The 12,977-nt window shown below is 41.5% G+C and overlaps 1 protein-coding gene across 1 annotated transcript in view; it reads right to left on the reverse strand.

Moving 5' to 3' along the window:
• Window positions 1–3,182: 3,182 nt before the first annotated feature.
• Window positions 3,183–12,977, reverse strand: part of upk3b (uroplakin 3b) — a 52,038-nt gene continuing 42,243 nt past the window's right edge. The window contains exons 4-7 of the mRNA XM_073052993.1: window positions 11,894–12,122; window positions 9,052–9,140; window positions 7,386–7,512; window positions 3,183–6,106 (exon numbers count right to left, since the gene is read on the reverse strand). Coding sequence (XP_072909094.1) covers window positions 5,983–6,106; window positions 7,386–7,512; window positions 9,052–9,140; window positions 11,894–12,122 — 569 coding nt within the window. The 3' untranslated portion in view covers window positions 3,183–5,982. The remainder of the gene's footprint in view (window positions 6,107–7,385; window positions 7,513–9,051; window positions 9,141–11,893; window positions 12,123–12,977) is intronic.

Below are 12,977 nucleotides of genomic sequence, written 5' to 3' on the forward strand. Positions count from 1 at the left end.
TTACCAGAGCAATGAAAAGAGCTGGAAAAATGACAGCTGACTCCACCGCCTTAGCAGTCACCTATTCACCAAGTTGTCATCAGAGAGATGTTACAAGCCCATCACCACCGTCATCTCCAAACCTTCTTTCCAGTAACTATCCAGCTTCTCAACAAAACTCACTCGGATGTAATCCCCTAACTGTCCCTGCACAGCATTCATTAAACGGTCAATCCTGCTATCCTATTTCTGTTGATTCATTATTTAATCTACTTATATGTTCACAATGATTTAAGTTTGATTATTGGCAATTATGCTAATTGTTGGTTTCTCATGGTTTCTCGCACTATTGTCTTGTAAATTAGTGGTTGCTTTTTTGTTGTCTGTTATGGGATTGTCCTGTGTTTTATGCTTGGTGCCAAACCACGATCAATTCTGGTATTTTCATATACTGGCAATAAAGTGATTCAGATTCTAGTCTTTGCACCATTATTCTGCTTTGTATTCATCACTGTACTTATTATTACCATTGTTGTATATTTAAGTAATATTTGAGTAATCTTGCATCTATGTTGCTTGATTGAACATTCTTGTTTGCCTAAATAATTATTTATGGGTTAAATGTAAAAATCTGTTAATTGCATACATCATCACAATACTACGTGATACGGGAGAGCCTCGCTTAAAGTAAACTCAGAGATGGATCTGCATTCTGGACTCCCATGCCTCCCAGTGAAATAGTTTAAATGTTTTGAAGTTACAAAACATAACCAAGTTTATGACCCGAGCTTCCTGTGAACAAGGAATTTCATTATCTCCTGGCATACACGACAGTAACCTAATCTAATCTGAATAGGGAAAGTGAAACTAATGTTCACCAGGTTTACTCCTGGAGTGGTGTGTTGAGAAGTTAGGGAACCAAGATCCATACTCTCTTGAATTATAGAGTGTAAATTCTCTGGGGAAAAAAAAATAATTTCTTGTGATGCTTGGCAGGGTAAATTCAGGGTTTACGTTTCTTCTGGCTAGGATGTCCAGATCTAGGAACTGCTTTTTCCAGGCAGAGATGAGAAAGAAAATCTCCACGCAGAGAGTAGTAGATCTTTGGAATTCTCCATTCAGGAGGGTTGTAGAGGCTCAGTAGTGGAGTACATTCAAGAATTTATAAACAGCATGGAATCAAGAGATAAAGCTTTAGTACAGGACCTTATTTATTGATAGAATGGGAATATAGGACTTAATGACCTACTCAAAAACTTCTATAGTTGTACCGTAGAGAGCATTCTGACAGGCTGCATCACTGTCTGGTATGGAGGGGCTACTGCACAGGACCAAAAGAAGCTGTTAGTCTAGTCAGCTCCATCTTGGGTACTAGCCTACAAAGTAACCAGGACATCTTCAGGGAGCGGTGTCTCAGACAGACAGACAGACAGACAGACATACTTTATTGATCCCGAGGGAAATTGCGTTTCGTTACAGCCGCACCAACCAAGAATAGTGAAGAAATATAGCAATATAAAACCATAAATAATTAAATAATAATAAGTTAATCATGCCAAGTGGAAATAAGTCCAGGACCAGCCTATTGGCTCAGGGTGTCTGACACTCCGAGGGAGGAGTTGTAAAGTTTGATGGCCACAGGTAGGAATGACTTCCTATGACACACAGTGTTGCATCTCAGTGGAATGAGTCTCTGGCTGAATGTACTCCTGTGCCTAACCAGTACATTATGGAGTGGATGGGAGACATTGTCCAAGATGGCATGCAATTTGGACAGCATCATCTTTTCAGACACCACCATCAGAGAGTCCAGTTCCACCCCCACAACATCACTGGCCTTACGAATGAGTTTGTTGATTCTGTTGGTGTCTGCTACCCTCAGCCTGCTGCCCCAGCACACAACAGCAAACATGATAGCACTGGCCACCATAGACTCGTAGAACATCCTCAGCATTATCCGGCAGATGTTAAAGGACCTCAGTCTCCTCAGGAAATAGAGACGGCTCTGACTCTTCTTGTAGACAGCCTCAGTGTTCTTTGACCAGAAAGGCGGTGTCCATTATTAAGGACCTCCAGCACCCAGGGCATGCCCTTTTCTCACTGTTACAATCAGGTAGGAGGTACAGAAGCCTGAAATCACACACTCAGCAATTCAGGAACAGCTTCCCCTCTGCCATCCGATTCCTAAATGAACATTGAATCTTTGGACATTGAAATGGACATTGAATCACTGGACCTCACTTTTTAAAAAATATACAGTATTCCTGTTTTTGCATGTTTTTTAAACCTGGTTCTGATTCTCTTTCTATTTCTTATGGTCTTATGCTCTTATCTACAGCATAAGCTCCATCTTTGTCATCCTCTCTCTGCGTGGTAACCTGAACTCACTCCTTAATGCCTGGCTTAGTGCTCGATAGAGTGGATGTGGAGGCTGTTTCCTATGGTGGAAAGGCCAGAGGACACAGCCTCAGATTAGAGGGGTGTCCTTTTAGATGAGGAGGAATTCCTTTAGCCAGAGCATGGTGAATCTGTGGAATTCATTGCCGCAGGTGGCTGTGGATATATTTGAGGCACAGAATGATAGATTCTTAATTAGTCATGGCATGAAGGGATATGGGGAGAAGGTTGGAGATTTGGGCCGAGAGGGAAAATGATAAAAATGAGCCATGATAAAATGCCACAGCAGACTCGATGGGCCAAATGGCCTGATTCTGCTCCTATATCGTATGGTTATGGGGTTATATGGAGTCTGGGAGTTCAAGGACATTTGTAATAGGAACCCTCTAAAATAAGTCGGGTCAACAGGGAAAAAAAATATTTTGAATGTTGTTTTCATATTAGTTGTACAATAAATATAGTTCAAAGATTGTCAACCAAGACTTCTATTGTTACAGTATATAATGAAGCATTGCTCTGTTTGTAATTGGAATGGTTGTGAGTCAGGTGTTGGGTGGGAGTGATTGATAACAAGAGGCCAATTATTGAAACTCCAAGACCATATTCAACTAGTTCATCTGAGTAATATCAACATCACAGGAACAAGTTGAATTGGGAAAAGACTAATTTGGATAGAATAGTTCTGATAAAAAGAATTTCTTTATTTCCTTACCTTACAATGTGTGGGTTGTTACAAAAATGTTGGATAATAGGCAGAGTACTTCCTACCGCCTTCTTCATTATAGTTCAAGGATAATATTCACACATAATTTTAAGCTGTTTTTATTATTTTATATTAGGAATTAATTTACATTTTACATATACAATACCCCCCCACAGTGTTAAGAATGGACAAAAGAACCCTGGTAACATATAATATATAAAACTATTTCATAAAATATCACGCAGAATAAATGTCACTTTATAGAACTGGGCAGGTTTTCTTAGCACATCAACCTGCCACATATCTGAGATTGGGATCTTCCGTTGTTGCTGTATTGTGCAAGCTCACGCAATAAATCTAATTTTTTTTTAAATGTTGCTAACTTCAGGAAGAACTGAGTAATCACATGATAGCACCAGCAGGCAGCAACTTCCCTGTATTTGTGTTCAAAGTGCTCTCAAAGTCAAAAGTCATATTGTGTTTCAGAAACTCACATAGCGTTGCAATTCTAATCAATGTTATATTAACAACAAGTTCTCTCAGCAGACTTCTGTACCACTGCAGCTTTCCCCTTCAGCCAACAGTCATGTTTGTCACTCCGCAATCCATGCCTACACTGAGCCTCTGATAAATTTCAACAGTTTTGCCTTTACCTGCTGCTAACATCATGTTTAACCTCTAGGCATGCTTCTCCATGTCCCTTCCTGGGTGCACGTTTTGTTCTTCGGGTCACCATACCCCTACCCACTTGTAATGTATCCCGGTCTTGAGGCAGATTCCAGTTTTTGGGGATTTTCCTACTCTTGTCCCAAGGGTGGTAAGGCTCTACACAAAGCTACCAAAGGGTGGATTGTCTCAAATGTCACAAGGCATGTGGCTGTAAATTCTGGTGTTCCAAAGCTTACTCTTTGGGTCCTCAGTACATCTGAATATAGCGCTTCTCAATGCAAACCAACCATTCAGCATTCCCGAGTCTTTTCTGTTCAACACTCCAACATCCATTCCATTTTTTCTGCAGTTTCTCCTCTGGGCTTTCTACCATGACTTCATAAATATTGCCTGATCAAGAGTTAATTTATCTGCCTTTTCCTTGTCCTCTACTGCTGTTGTAAATGTGTCTAAACCTCAGACATTTGCCGCTTCGCTGTAGGAAGAAACTGGGCTGGATTATCTCTCCTTTCTGGGTGGCATAGCTAACTCAATCTACCTTATGGGAAAACAGTGAATTCTAATACTCTGTATGTTAGTGCATCATCTTCGACAACTGTAATAACACTGTGAATGCAATGCTGGGTGTATTATGTTACAATCACAATTAGAAAGGTTTGAATTCTTGGAAGTCATTAGCTTGCTAGACCCATCTATAAAAACTCAGATAGAAATGGTGCCAGATTAATAATGTGCTCATGATTGGAGCTAAGAGCCTAAAGCTATTCTCACATAATAGTATCATTCATACGTTCATTGATGTTAGGTACCAAAGGCGATGTTGTGAAATGAGGAATGCCTCTCACCTGCCATACATTTCACTCTTAGTCTCTTCCTATCTGAAAGATTCTCAAACAGATCTCTACAATATCCACTTGGTTTTGAATCTTTCTTTATGCATGTAGTGCCTTGCTTGCAGTGCAAAGAAAAAATGTTCAAAGTTCTCCAAGTTTTAATGGTCTCCTCAGCACTGGGGAAAAATTTCAGTCCAGAAATTTAGAGCTATGGCCAGTTTTCCATTCTAGCTTATTCTAGCACAGAGTTGCATGCGATTAGACTAAGCAGTGTGCATCAAAGGTTGCTGCTGTGTGTTCATCTCAATACCGACTCAGTTACCTGATGCAAGTGGAAACACCAGTGAGATTGATACAACAGCACTTTGACCCAGCAGCATACTGATCAAAAGAGCTTAATAGTGGAAAAGTGCTTTTTATTGCTTAGAAAATATTTAGTAAAATTGGCAGAGAGCGGGGCAGCAGTGGGGAAGTTCATACATTGGACTGCAATGAGTTCCCCATCCACAAGAAAACCCTAATGGAATTGAACCCATTCCTTGGCAGTGACCCAGATTACAGGCACTGGATGAAGTGGAAGGCTTATCAGAAACACATTGGGCAGCTGTTGGATAAGGAAAGGCAGATGCCCAAGCACACAGGAACACCTTAATGGAACAGCGATTCAGGTTCTTCCCCTCTGCTATCCAATTCCTAAATGGACATTGAACATGTGAACACTACCTCACTTCTTAATATATACTATTTCTGTTTTTGCACAATTTTTAATCTATCCAATACGCGTATACTGTAATTTATTTATTTACTTTATTTTTTTTCTTCTATATTATGTATTGCATTGCTGCCGCTATAACAAATACTGGTGATAACAAACCTGATTCTGATTCTGAAAGGCCAAGAATTGGGCAGCAATGTTATTGCTCTGTGAACCAGTGCCAGATCAGGCAATAGTAACAGAGTCAAACTCTGTTGGACTCTTTGGGACAAAATGGGCTTCATATAGATTCTATAACAGTAGTAGAAAGGGTTTTCCTTGCTGTAAGGTCAAGGATGATGTGGGCAACCAACATATCAGGCAGTGGTGGAGTGTACAAGTGTGGGAGGTTTAGAACAGTCATTCCTCAACTTAAATACAAAACATTTTTCTATCACTTTGCATGCATATTTTCACGTTGAGAAAGGAGACCTCTGTTACCTAAAAGGGAGAGAAACTGACCATGGGATTATCCGCAGTAAACGTCTGGATCATCAGCATTGAACACTTCATTGTTCCAAACACCAGCCCAGCAAAGTTGCCTGGGATATTCTGCTGTGTAATCAGAGAGTGGGTGAGATTCTCAGGGGAAAGGTGGCTGCTGGATTCATGTAGATATAGTCTGTACTAGCATCATCCCCATTGCTTTAGAAGTTCCCTTTGGTAGTGATGATGTTTCCTTTGTTTTGCAAGCTGTGGGTGTTGTATCGGCGAAGGGAGCCAAATGTGGGTATAGGTTCAGAAAAATTGCTTGAGCCGGATCTTCTGCAACTGCAATGTAAAGAAAATGTTCACAAGTCAATATCTATTGATACATAATGTGGAACAGATTAAATGAAGTGGGTATGAAACCATCATCTGAGAAAAACAAATTAGGCTAATTTTATCTTTTTAAAAATTCTTTCTTAAGATGCTGCACTCCCACCAGATGTCCCAGATTTCAAAAGTAACCACTTTGAGTGTAGTTGAGTGGCCATACGTGATCTCAGGCACAAACGGCGAGAGATCCTTTCCCCGTTCACTTGTGTGGAAGCAGTGTGACACTTCACAACAGATTCCATTATCACCCCAATGCAACGACAGGTAAATTTTTGGAAAAGCTTTGCTCCCTAGCACCCAATTCTGATACAGGATCTTCAATTCTCTGTTCTTCTTTCCACAGACCAGCTGAGTGCTTCCAGCAGTTTCTGTTTTTAGTTCCAGTCTCTGCCCCTCAGTTTTATGCGTGGCAATGCATTAGCTGACTGAGTTTGGAGGGATTTGTGGTGAAACTATGTAGCGAGTAGCTCAACGGTATCTGTGACAAGGAATGGTACTCAGCCTACTGCTGTTAACTGGCGATTCAATCTCAGTGACAATGGACCTTCAGGGTTGCTCTGAAATCTTTGGAAATGAAGACAGGACACTATTACAAGCAAACCCATGAAAAAACTCCTAAGAACTTACAAAACTATTGACGTTTATTTGATTTTCCTGAACTATCCCTTCTCATCAATTACAAAAATATAGGTGTAAGTAAGGGAAAAAAATGATTCAGAAGCGTAATACTAGTGAAAATCTGAAATAATAACCGGGCGTGCTGGAGCTACTCAGCCTCACAGGTAACAACAGTGGAGAGAGCAACACGCACAAAATGCTGGAGGAACTCAGCAGGCCAGGCAGCACCTATGGAAAAGAGTAAACAGTCGACATTTCTGGCCGAGACCCTTTGGCAGGACGAAGTATTTCCAGCATCTGCAGATTTTCTCTTACCAGTGGAGAGAGTATTGCTTTAGGTCAATAACCTTGCATGAGAGCTCTAGAGTGGAGAAGCCAGTTTTCAGTTAATTTAGCATGGGAGCACAATGACTAAATTCCTGAAGAAGCTGCCAACACCTGAGGTAAAGGTAATAAAAGCTCCTCCTTTCAGGGGAAATAGTGAGGTAGGATTGCATTAGGGAGGGAAGGCAGATTATCTTCTGTAGAAAATAACCTGATGTTTCTAGAGCCTGTAGCTGCCGAAACCTCCCATTTCAAGAGCATGACTGAAGACCCAAAATGTTTAACTTACCAAAACATGGCGAGCATAGCGATAAACAATAACAGCAGCAAAAACAGCAGAATCGAGAGAATGGTTGTTATGACAACCATGCCTCCACTGCGACTTGTCAAGGCGTCGAGGTTATTGGGATCCATAGCTGAAGGTAAAAACAGAACTAAAGTTTAAAAAAAACTTGGCATCCACTTCCACCTCTCCCACAAATGTCAAACACAAAGCAGAAATAGCAACTGGATGACAAAACAATTAGATTGAAAAAACAAGATCCTGGCAAGTCCTTGTACAGAAGCTGATGAACCCTTTCTGTTTTTGTTCCAAATATTTTCAGCTTTCTCTTTTTGTGTATTTTGCATGCAAAGAAGTCAACGTCAGACACCTTCTAAACTAGTCTCAACTTGTGGCTATAGAGGTTTCATCTAAAGTGTCATTTAATAAGCACAGGGATTACTCTTTGAAAAGGAAATACAAGTTTTTCAGGAGAAAGTGGAACTACAGAAGAGTTCCCAGCACTGGAAGATCAATGGTTTCTGCATTGGAATTTGTACAGATCCATGGATAAGAAATGTACCCTGTCAATGAGATTGCTGGGAACTTCTCAGTGTTGTGACTAACTTTCTGCAAGTTTCCACTGGTACCAGCAGGAAAGTGCAGTACTTAGTACAGCTGCTCCACTACTCCGGTGCCCCAAGTCTGATTCTGGTCTTTAGGATCTAATTTCACTGGAGAGTGTGCAGAGGAGATTCGCCAGCATGCTTCCTGACTGGAGGACTTCAGTCAAGGAGAGAGAGAGAGAGGAGAGTTTGGGCTTGTTCTGCCTGGAGTGAAGGAGGCTGAGAGGTGACCTGGTAGAAATACACGAGATCAAGAGGGGCATGGGATAGTAAAAATCTTTTTCCCATGGTAGGGGAGTTAAAGATAAGCGAGCACAGGTTTAAAGTGAGAGGAAGAGGTTTCAGTGGGGATATAGGGGGTGTTTTTTTTTCCACAGAGGGCAAATGATATTTGAAACCAGAGGAGGTGGTGGAATCTGATACCAAGAGGCTTTTAGACAGACACTTCAATTGGCAAGGCATAGAAGGATACAGACCAGGCAAATGAGAGGATGTGGAAGGGCATAATAGATGTAATGGGCTGAAGGGTCTGTTTTTGTGCTGTATGGCCCTCTGACTCTGTGACTCCAGTGTTGGCTTTACAGAGGCTGGAGGGTCTCTGAGTCACACTAAGGACCCCCCCCCCACCCCGGTTTCTCTGGTTGGCAAAAAAACTTCCAACAAAGATATTCAGCTGCAGAGAATGCGTGGTGGACATGATATTTTATTTATTGAGATACAGTGAGGAACAGGCCCCTCTGGCCCTTCAAGCCTTGTCGCACAGCATTCCCCCAATTTAATCCTAGCCTAATCACGGGAATTAACCTACTAACCGGAACACTTTTATGCACGGACAGGTCGTACAAACGCCTTATGGGCAGCGGCGGGAATTGAACCCGGGTCTCCTGTACTGTAAAGTGCTTTACTAGCCACTACACCACCATGTTGCATATGGGTCAATATCATGGTTCATTTGGGAGCCCCAATGCCCAAGTGATATTTATCTTCTTGACTCCCTATTCCAGCTATACAATCAGTAGTATTGTTATATAAATATAATCAGTCTCTGCAAGGTCATCAGCACTTACCATCCAGGAGCTTGATATTGCTGGACCACCTTGTCATTGCAACAACGTTGTCCGAGGTTCTAAATGGATGCCTCAAAATAAAGCTCACTCTGAAAACAAGGAGAAAAATTAAAGATTAGTATTGACTTTGGCCTCCACACCACAACATGGTTAATCTAATCAGCTGCAAAAAACTTGGATGGTAGTGGTGTTCAGTAGGTCAGGCAGCATCTATGAAGAGAGGTTTCCAGTCAAGGATCCTTTGTCAGAATTGGAAAAATGAGTAGGGACGCTTGTTTAAGGGTGCAGAGAGGGTGAGGGGTGGAGGGAGAGAAGGAACGTTTAGCACAAGGTGAAGACCAAAGTTGTCAAGGTGACAATTACTTGAAAAAAAAACAGCATTTGGGAGAAAATAAAACCTGAAGTGTAAAATAGAAATGGAGAGTTACTGCCACAGGTGTTGGGAAAAAAAAAGAGGGTTTACCTGAAATGTTAAGAATGTCAGCTCTTGGACATCTCCTATCTCCCACTGCAACATGACACCACCACAGAACTGTGGTGATTGACTCCCAGACACCTACTGACCTCATTCCTTTCGGGGATCTTCCCTCTACAGTCCCCAGTCTCATGCTAGCATCTCTCTTCTAGCTTTTCCCTGGAATCACAATCAGGATTGTTCTGGTGGACCCTTCCTTTCAAAATGCTCTTCTTACCCATAGAACTTACAGGACTTACTATAATTGTCCTTACATTCACAACGTTTCTGATGCCTCCACCATTTCTAGATTCTTGTTCCCAACAGGTTCACTTTACAATCGTATAATCCATCCACACGGTCAACCCCAATCAGATTAGTCTGAGGGCCCACCCCCCCCCCCCGCTTCTTCCCTGAACAGAGGCTGAACAAGTCCCCTCCTTCACCTGGTTGAACCTGTACAACCACCTTCAAGCCCAATCACTCCTTCCGATCAAAGGTACAGGTTTGGGCTTTCCTATGGACCCATTTGTATACCTCTCCCTTTGCTGTATATGTGGAGCAGTCCTAGCTTCTGTTCTCGTTACCCTCCTTCCTCAGTTGTTCTGGCTTATCGATGACTGCTTCCTGCAATCATGTAAAATCAAGAAATTCATTTATTTTTCTACTAATTTTCAAGTTGCCCTGACAGTCACAAGATCCATATTTGACTCCTCCCTTCCTGTTCTTGGTGTCTCAGCTACCAATATCCACCATTATGGGGTAGCTACCAATATCCACCATTAATCCACAGCTATCTCAGTACACCACCTCTCAGCCTACATCCTGTAAGGATGCCATTTTACTCTCCCAACTCCTTCCCACTTTGTACCTGATCCAATAACCGGTACTTCTGAGATGTCCTCCTTTTCCCTTAACCAGGACCTTTTCCCCGCTACAGTTGAAAGGAATCTCAGAGTGCTGCCCCTCCCAGCCAACGGAAGGATAGGATTCCCCTCCTCCTCTGGCATTCCACCAGATTTTTGTCTGTAATTTCCACCAGTTTCAAATTGGATTGTACCACCAAACTCATCTTCCACTCCACTCTTCTCCCCTTTCAGCATCCCCCTCCTTCTGCACCTCCTTGGCTCACTCTTCCATCTCTGCCTAGCACTTTCTCAAGCTTCCCCTTTTCCCTCCCCACTTCTGTGGACATAAACAGTCCTTGCAGGTGAAGCGGCAATCCATTTGCACTTCTCAGAATCTTGTGTTCTACCTTCAGTGTTCCTAATATGATCTCCTGTGCACTGGAGACGCCAAATGCAGATTGGACGATTGTAGAGCATCTCTATTCAATCTGCAAAGTGTCCCCAAGCTTCTGGTGTCAGGTCACATTAATTCTCGGTCCCACTTTCGTTCTGTCCTCTCTATCTTAAGCATCCTATATTGCTCCAATGATACCCAGTATAAACCCATATAAAAGCACCTCATCTTTAACCAGGTGCAGTAAAACCCTTATACTTAATAGGGAGTTAAATAACTTTAGGTAAGTTCTTCTTTGTTTCACAAGGTGAGTACATTCTTTTATCGATTTGCTCCATTTCATGTTTTCTCAAGGTTTTGTCGAATGAAATAAACCTCGCCCATTTTGCTTAGGTTTGCGGTCATCAAAATTACCAAGATCGTTTTAAGTTCAAAGTCGATGCAACACTTTGTCCAATAGCTGAGACCATTCTTTAAATATATCCACTCATGACATATGGATTTCAGCATCAAAATCAGCACTTACTGTGTGTCCCTGAATTCCCCTCTTAACTGAATAGCTTGTAACACTTAAAAGAAATTCCATGATTTTACAAAACTGCTGGATCGCTATAAACACACAGCCAGGTCATTTATATTCTTAAGGCAAGAAAAGTTTTATCCTTAACTAATCTATGGATGTGGTCCTCTCGTATGATAAGATAGACTCTTGACTTCACAATCTACCTCATTAGGAGCTTTCACCTTACTGCCTGCCTGCACTGCAGTTTATTCTGCTTTGATTTAACTTGTACCACCTCAATGCACGAATGGTTTTATATTTGTGAGCAGTACACTCACTAGATTTTCACTGTACCTCAGTACATGGGACAATAATAAACGATTCCAATATGGCCTTGGATCACAAGACCATTTCAGATGAAGTTAACAGTCAACCCATCCAGAAGTTTCGTAGTCAACGTTGTTCCCGACCAAACGTCTAGGACCTCAGATTAACCACTATCATGCCAATTATTATCTGCTTTCATGTCCAGCAAATTGTTCTTTTTGAGCTATGTCAAGTTACAACAGAATAAGGGCCTTTATATTTAGCCTGGTCTATAAAACGACAATTGGTTAATGTAGCTCCTTCATGATTTATCTTACCTGAAAGTGGAACCAGTAGGTAAGGGCCTGTTGCAGTTGACAGTTACACAAGGTGATTCATTTCCAACTCGAATGGTGTAGAGCATAGTATTATTAGATATACCCGAACGACATTGATACCGATCTCTTGCAGTCTTTATGGTCAGGTAAAAACCATTCGTCGAAAAACGATCGGACATAAAATTATCAGGATTCACGTGCGAGTTATTCCTGTCGAAGGCTGACTGTGCTGTGGTTGAGAGTGAACAAGATCATCAGTCGTATTAGGCTTCTTAAATTCAGGATGCAAGCTATCATCAGAATTGCTGAAATCAACTATGTGTTCTGATATGAAACACTGCTATTCATTACATTCTTCCATTCATGGTAACCATTTGCAATTTATTCCAGGGTCTACATCAGGGGTTCCCAACCTTTTTTATACCATTAAACAGAGGGTCCATGGATCCCAGTTGGGAAACCATGGTCTAGATAGAATAGTGGATTAGAAGAAACTGTGTGTACATATTGAAAAAAAAATTAACACTATCAATTGATGTTGATAGTGTTAATGGATTGCCTAATCTATTTTATTGGGGGTTATTTCTAGAGGGGTAGAATTGAAAAACAGGCAGATTTATATTAAATATGTAGAACCTTCTTTGGATTACATTTTAATTTATTGTGATCAGTTTTAGTCTCCACAAGAAAAAAATAGATGCTAAAGCTCTGTAGGCAGTCTGAGAAGCATTTGTTGGAATGTAACCAGTAGACCTTTAGACCATAAAACATAGAGGTTGAATTAGGCTATTTGGCCCATCAAGTCTACTCTGCTATTCCATCATGGCTGATTTACTTTCCCTCTCATCCCCATTCTCCTATCTTCTCGCTTTAACATTTGACACCCTTCCTAATCAAGAACCTATGAACCTATACTTTAAATATACTGTGGTGAACTACATATACCTGTCTGGACACGCCCCCGCTGACTGCTCCTGTGGCTCCTCCCACAGACCCCGGTATAAAGACGATTGAGGCCTGAGCCCGGCCCTCATTCTCCAGGATGTAGTATGGTGGTCAACTACTGCTTGTTCTTTCTTCCAGT

Source organism: Hemitrygon akajei, chromosome 8, assembly GCF_048418815.1.
Source record: "Hemitrygon akajei chromosome 8, sHemAka1.3, whole genome shotgun sequence".
Classification (NCBI taxonomy): Eukaryota; Metazoa; Chordata; class Chondrichthyes; order Myliobatiformes; family Dasyatidae; genus Hemitrygon; species Hemitrygon akajei.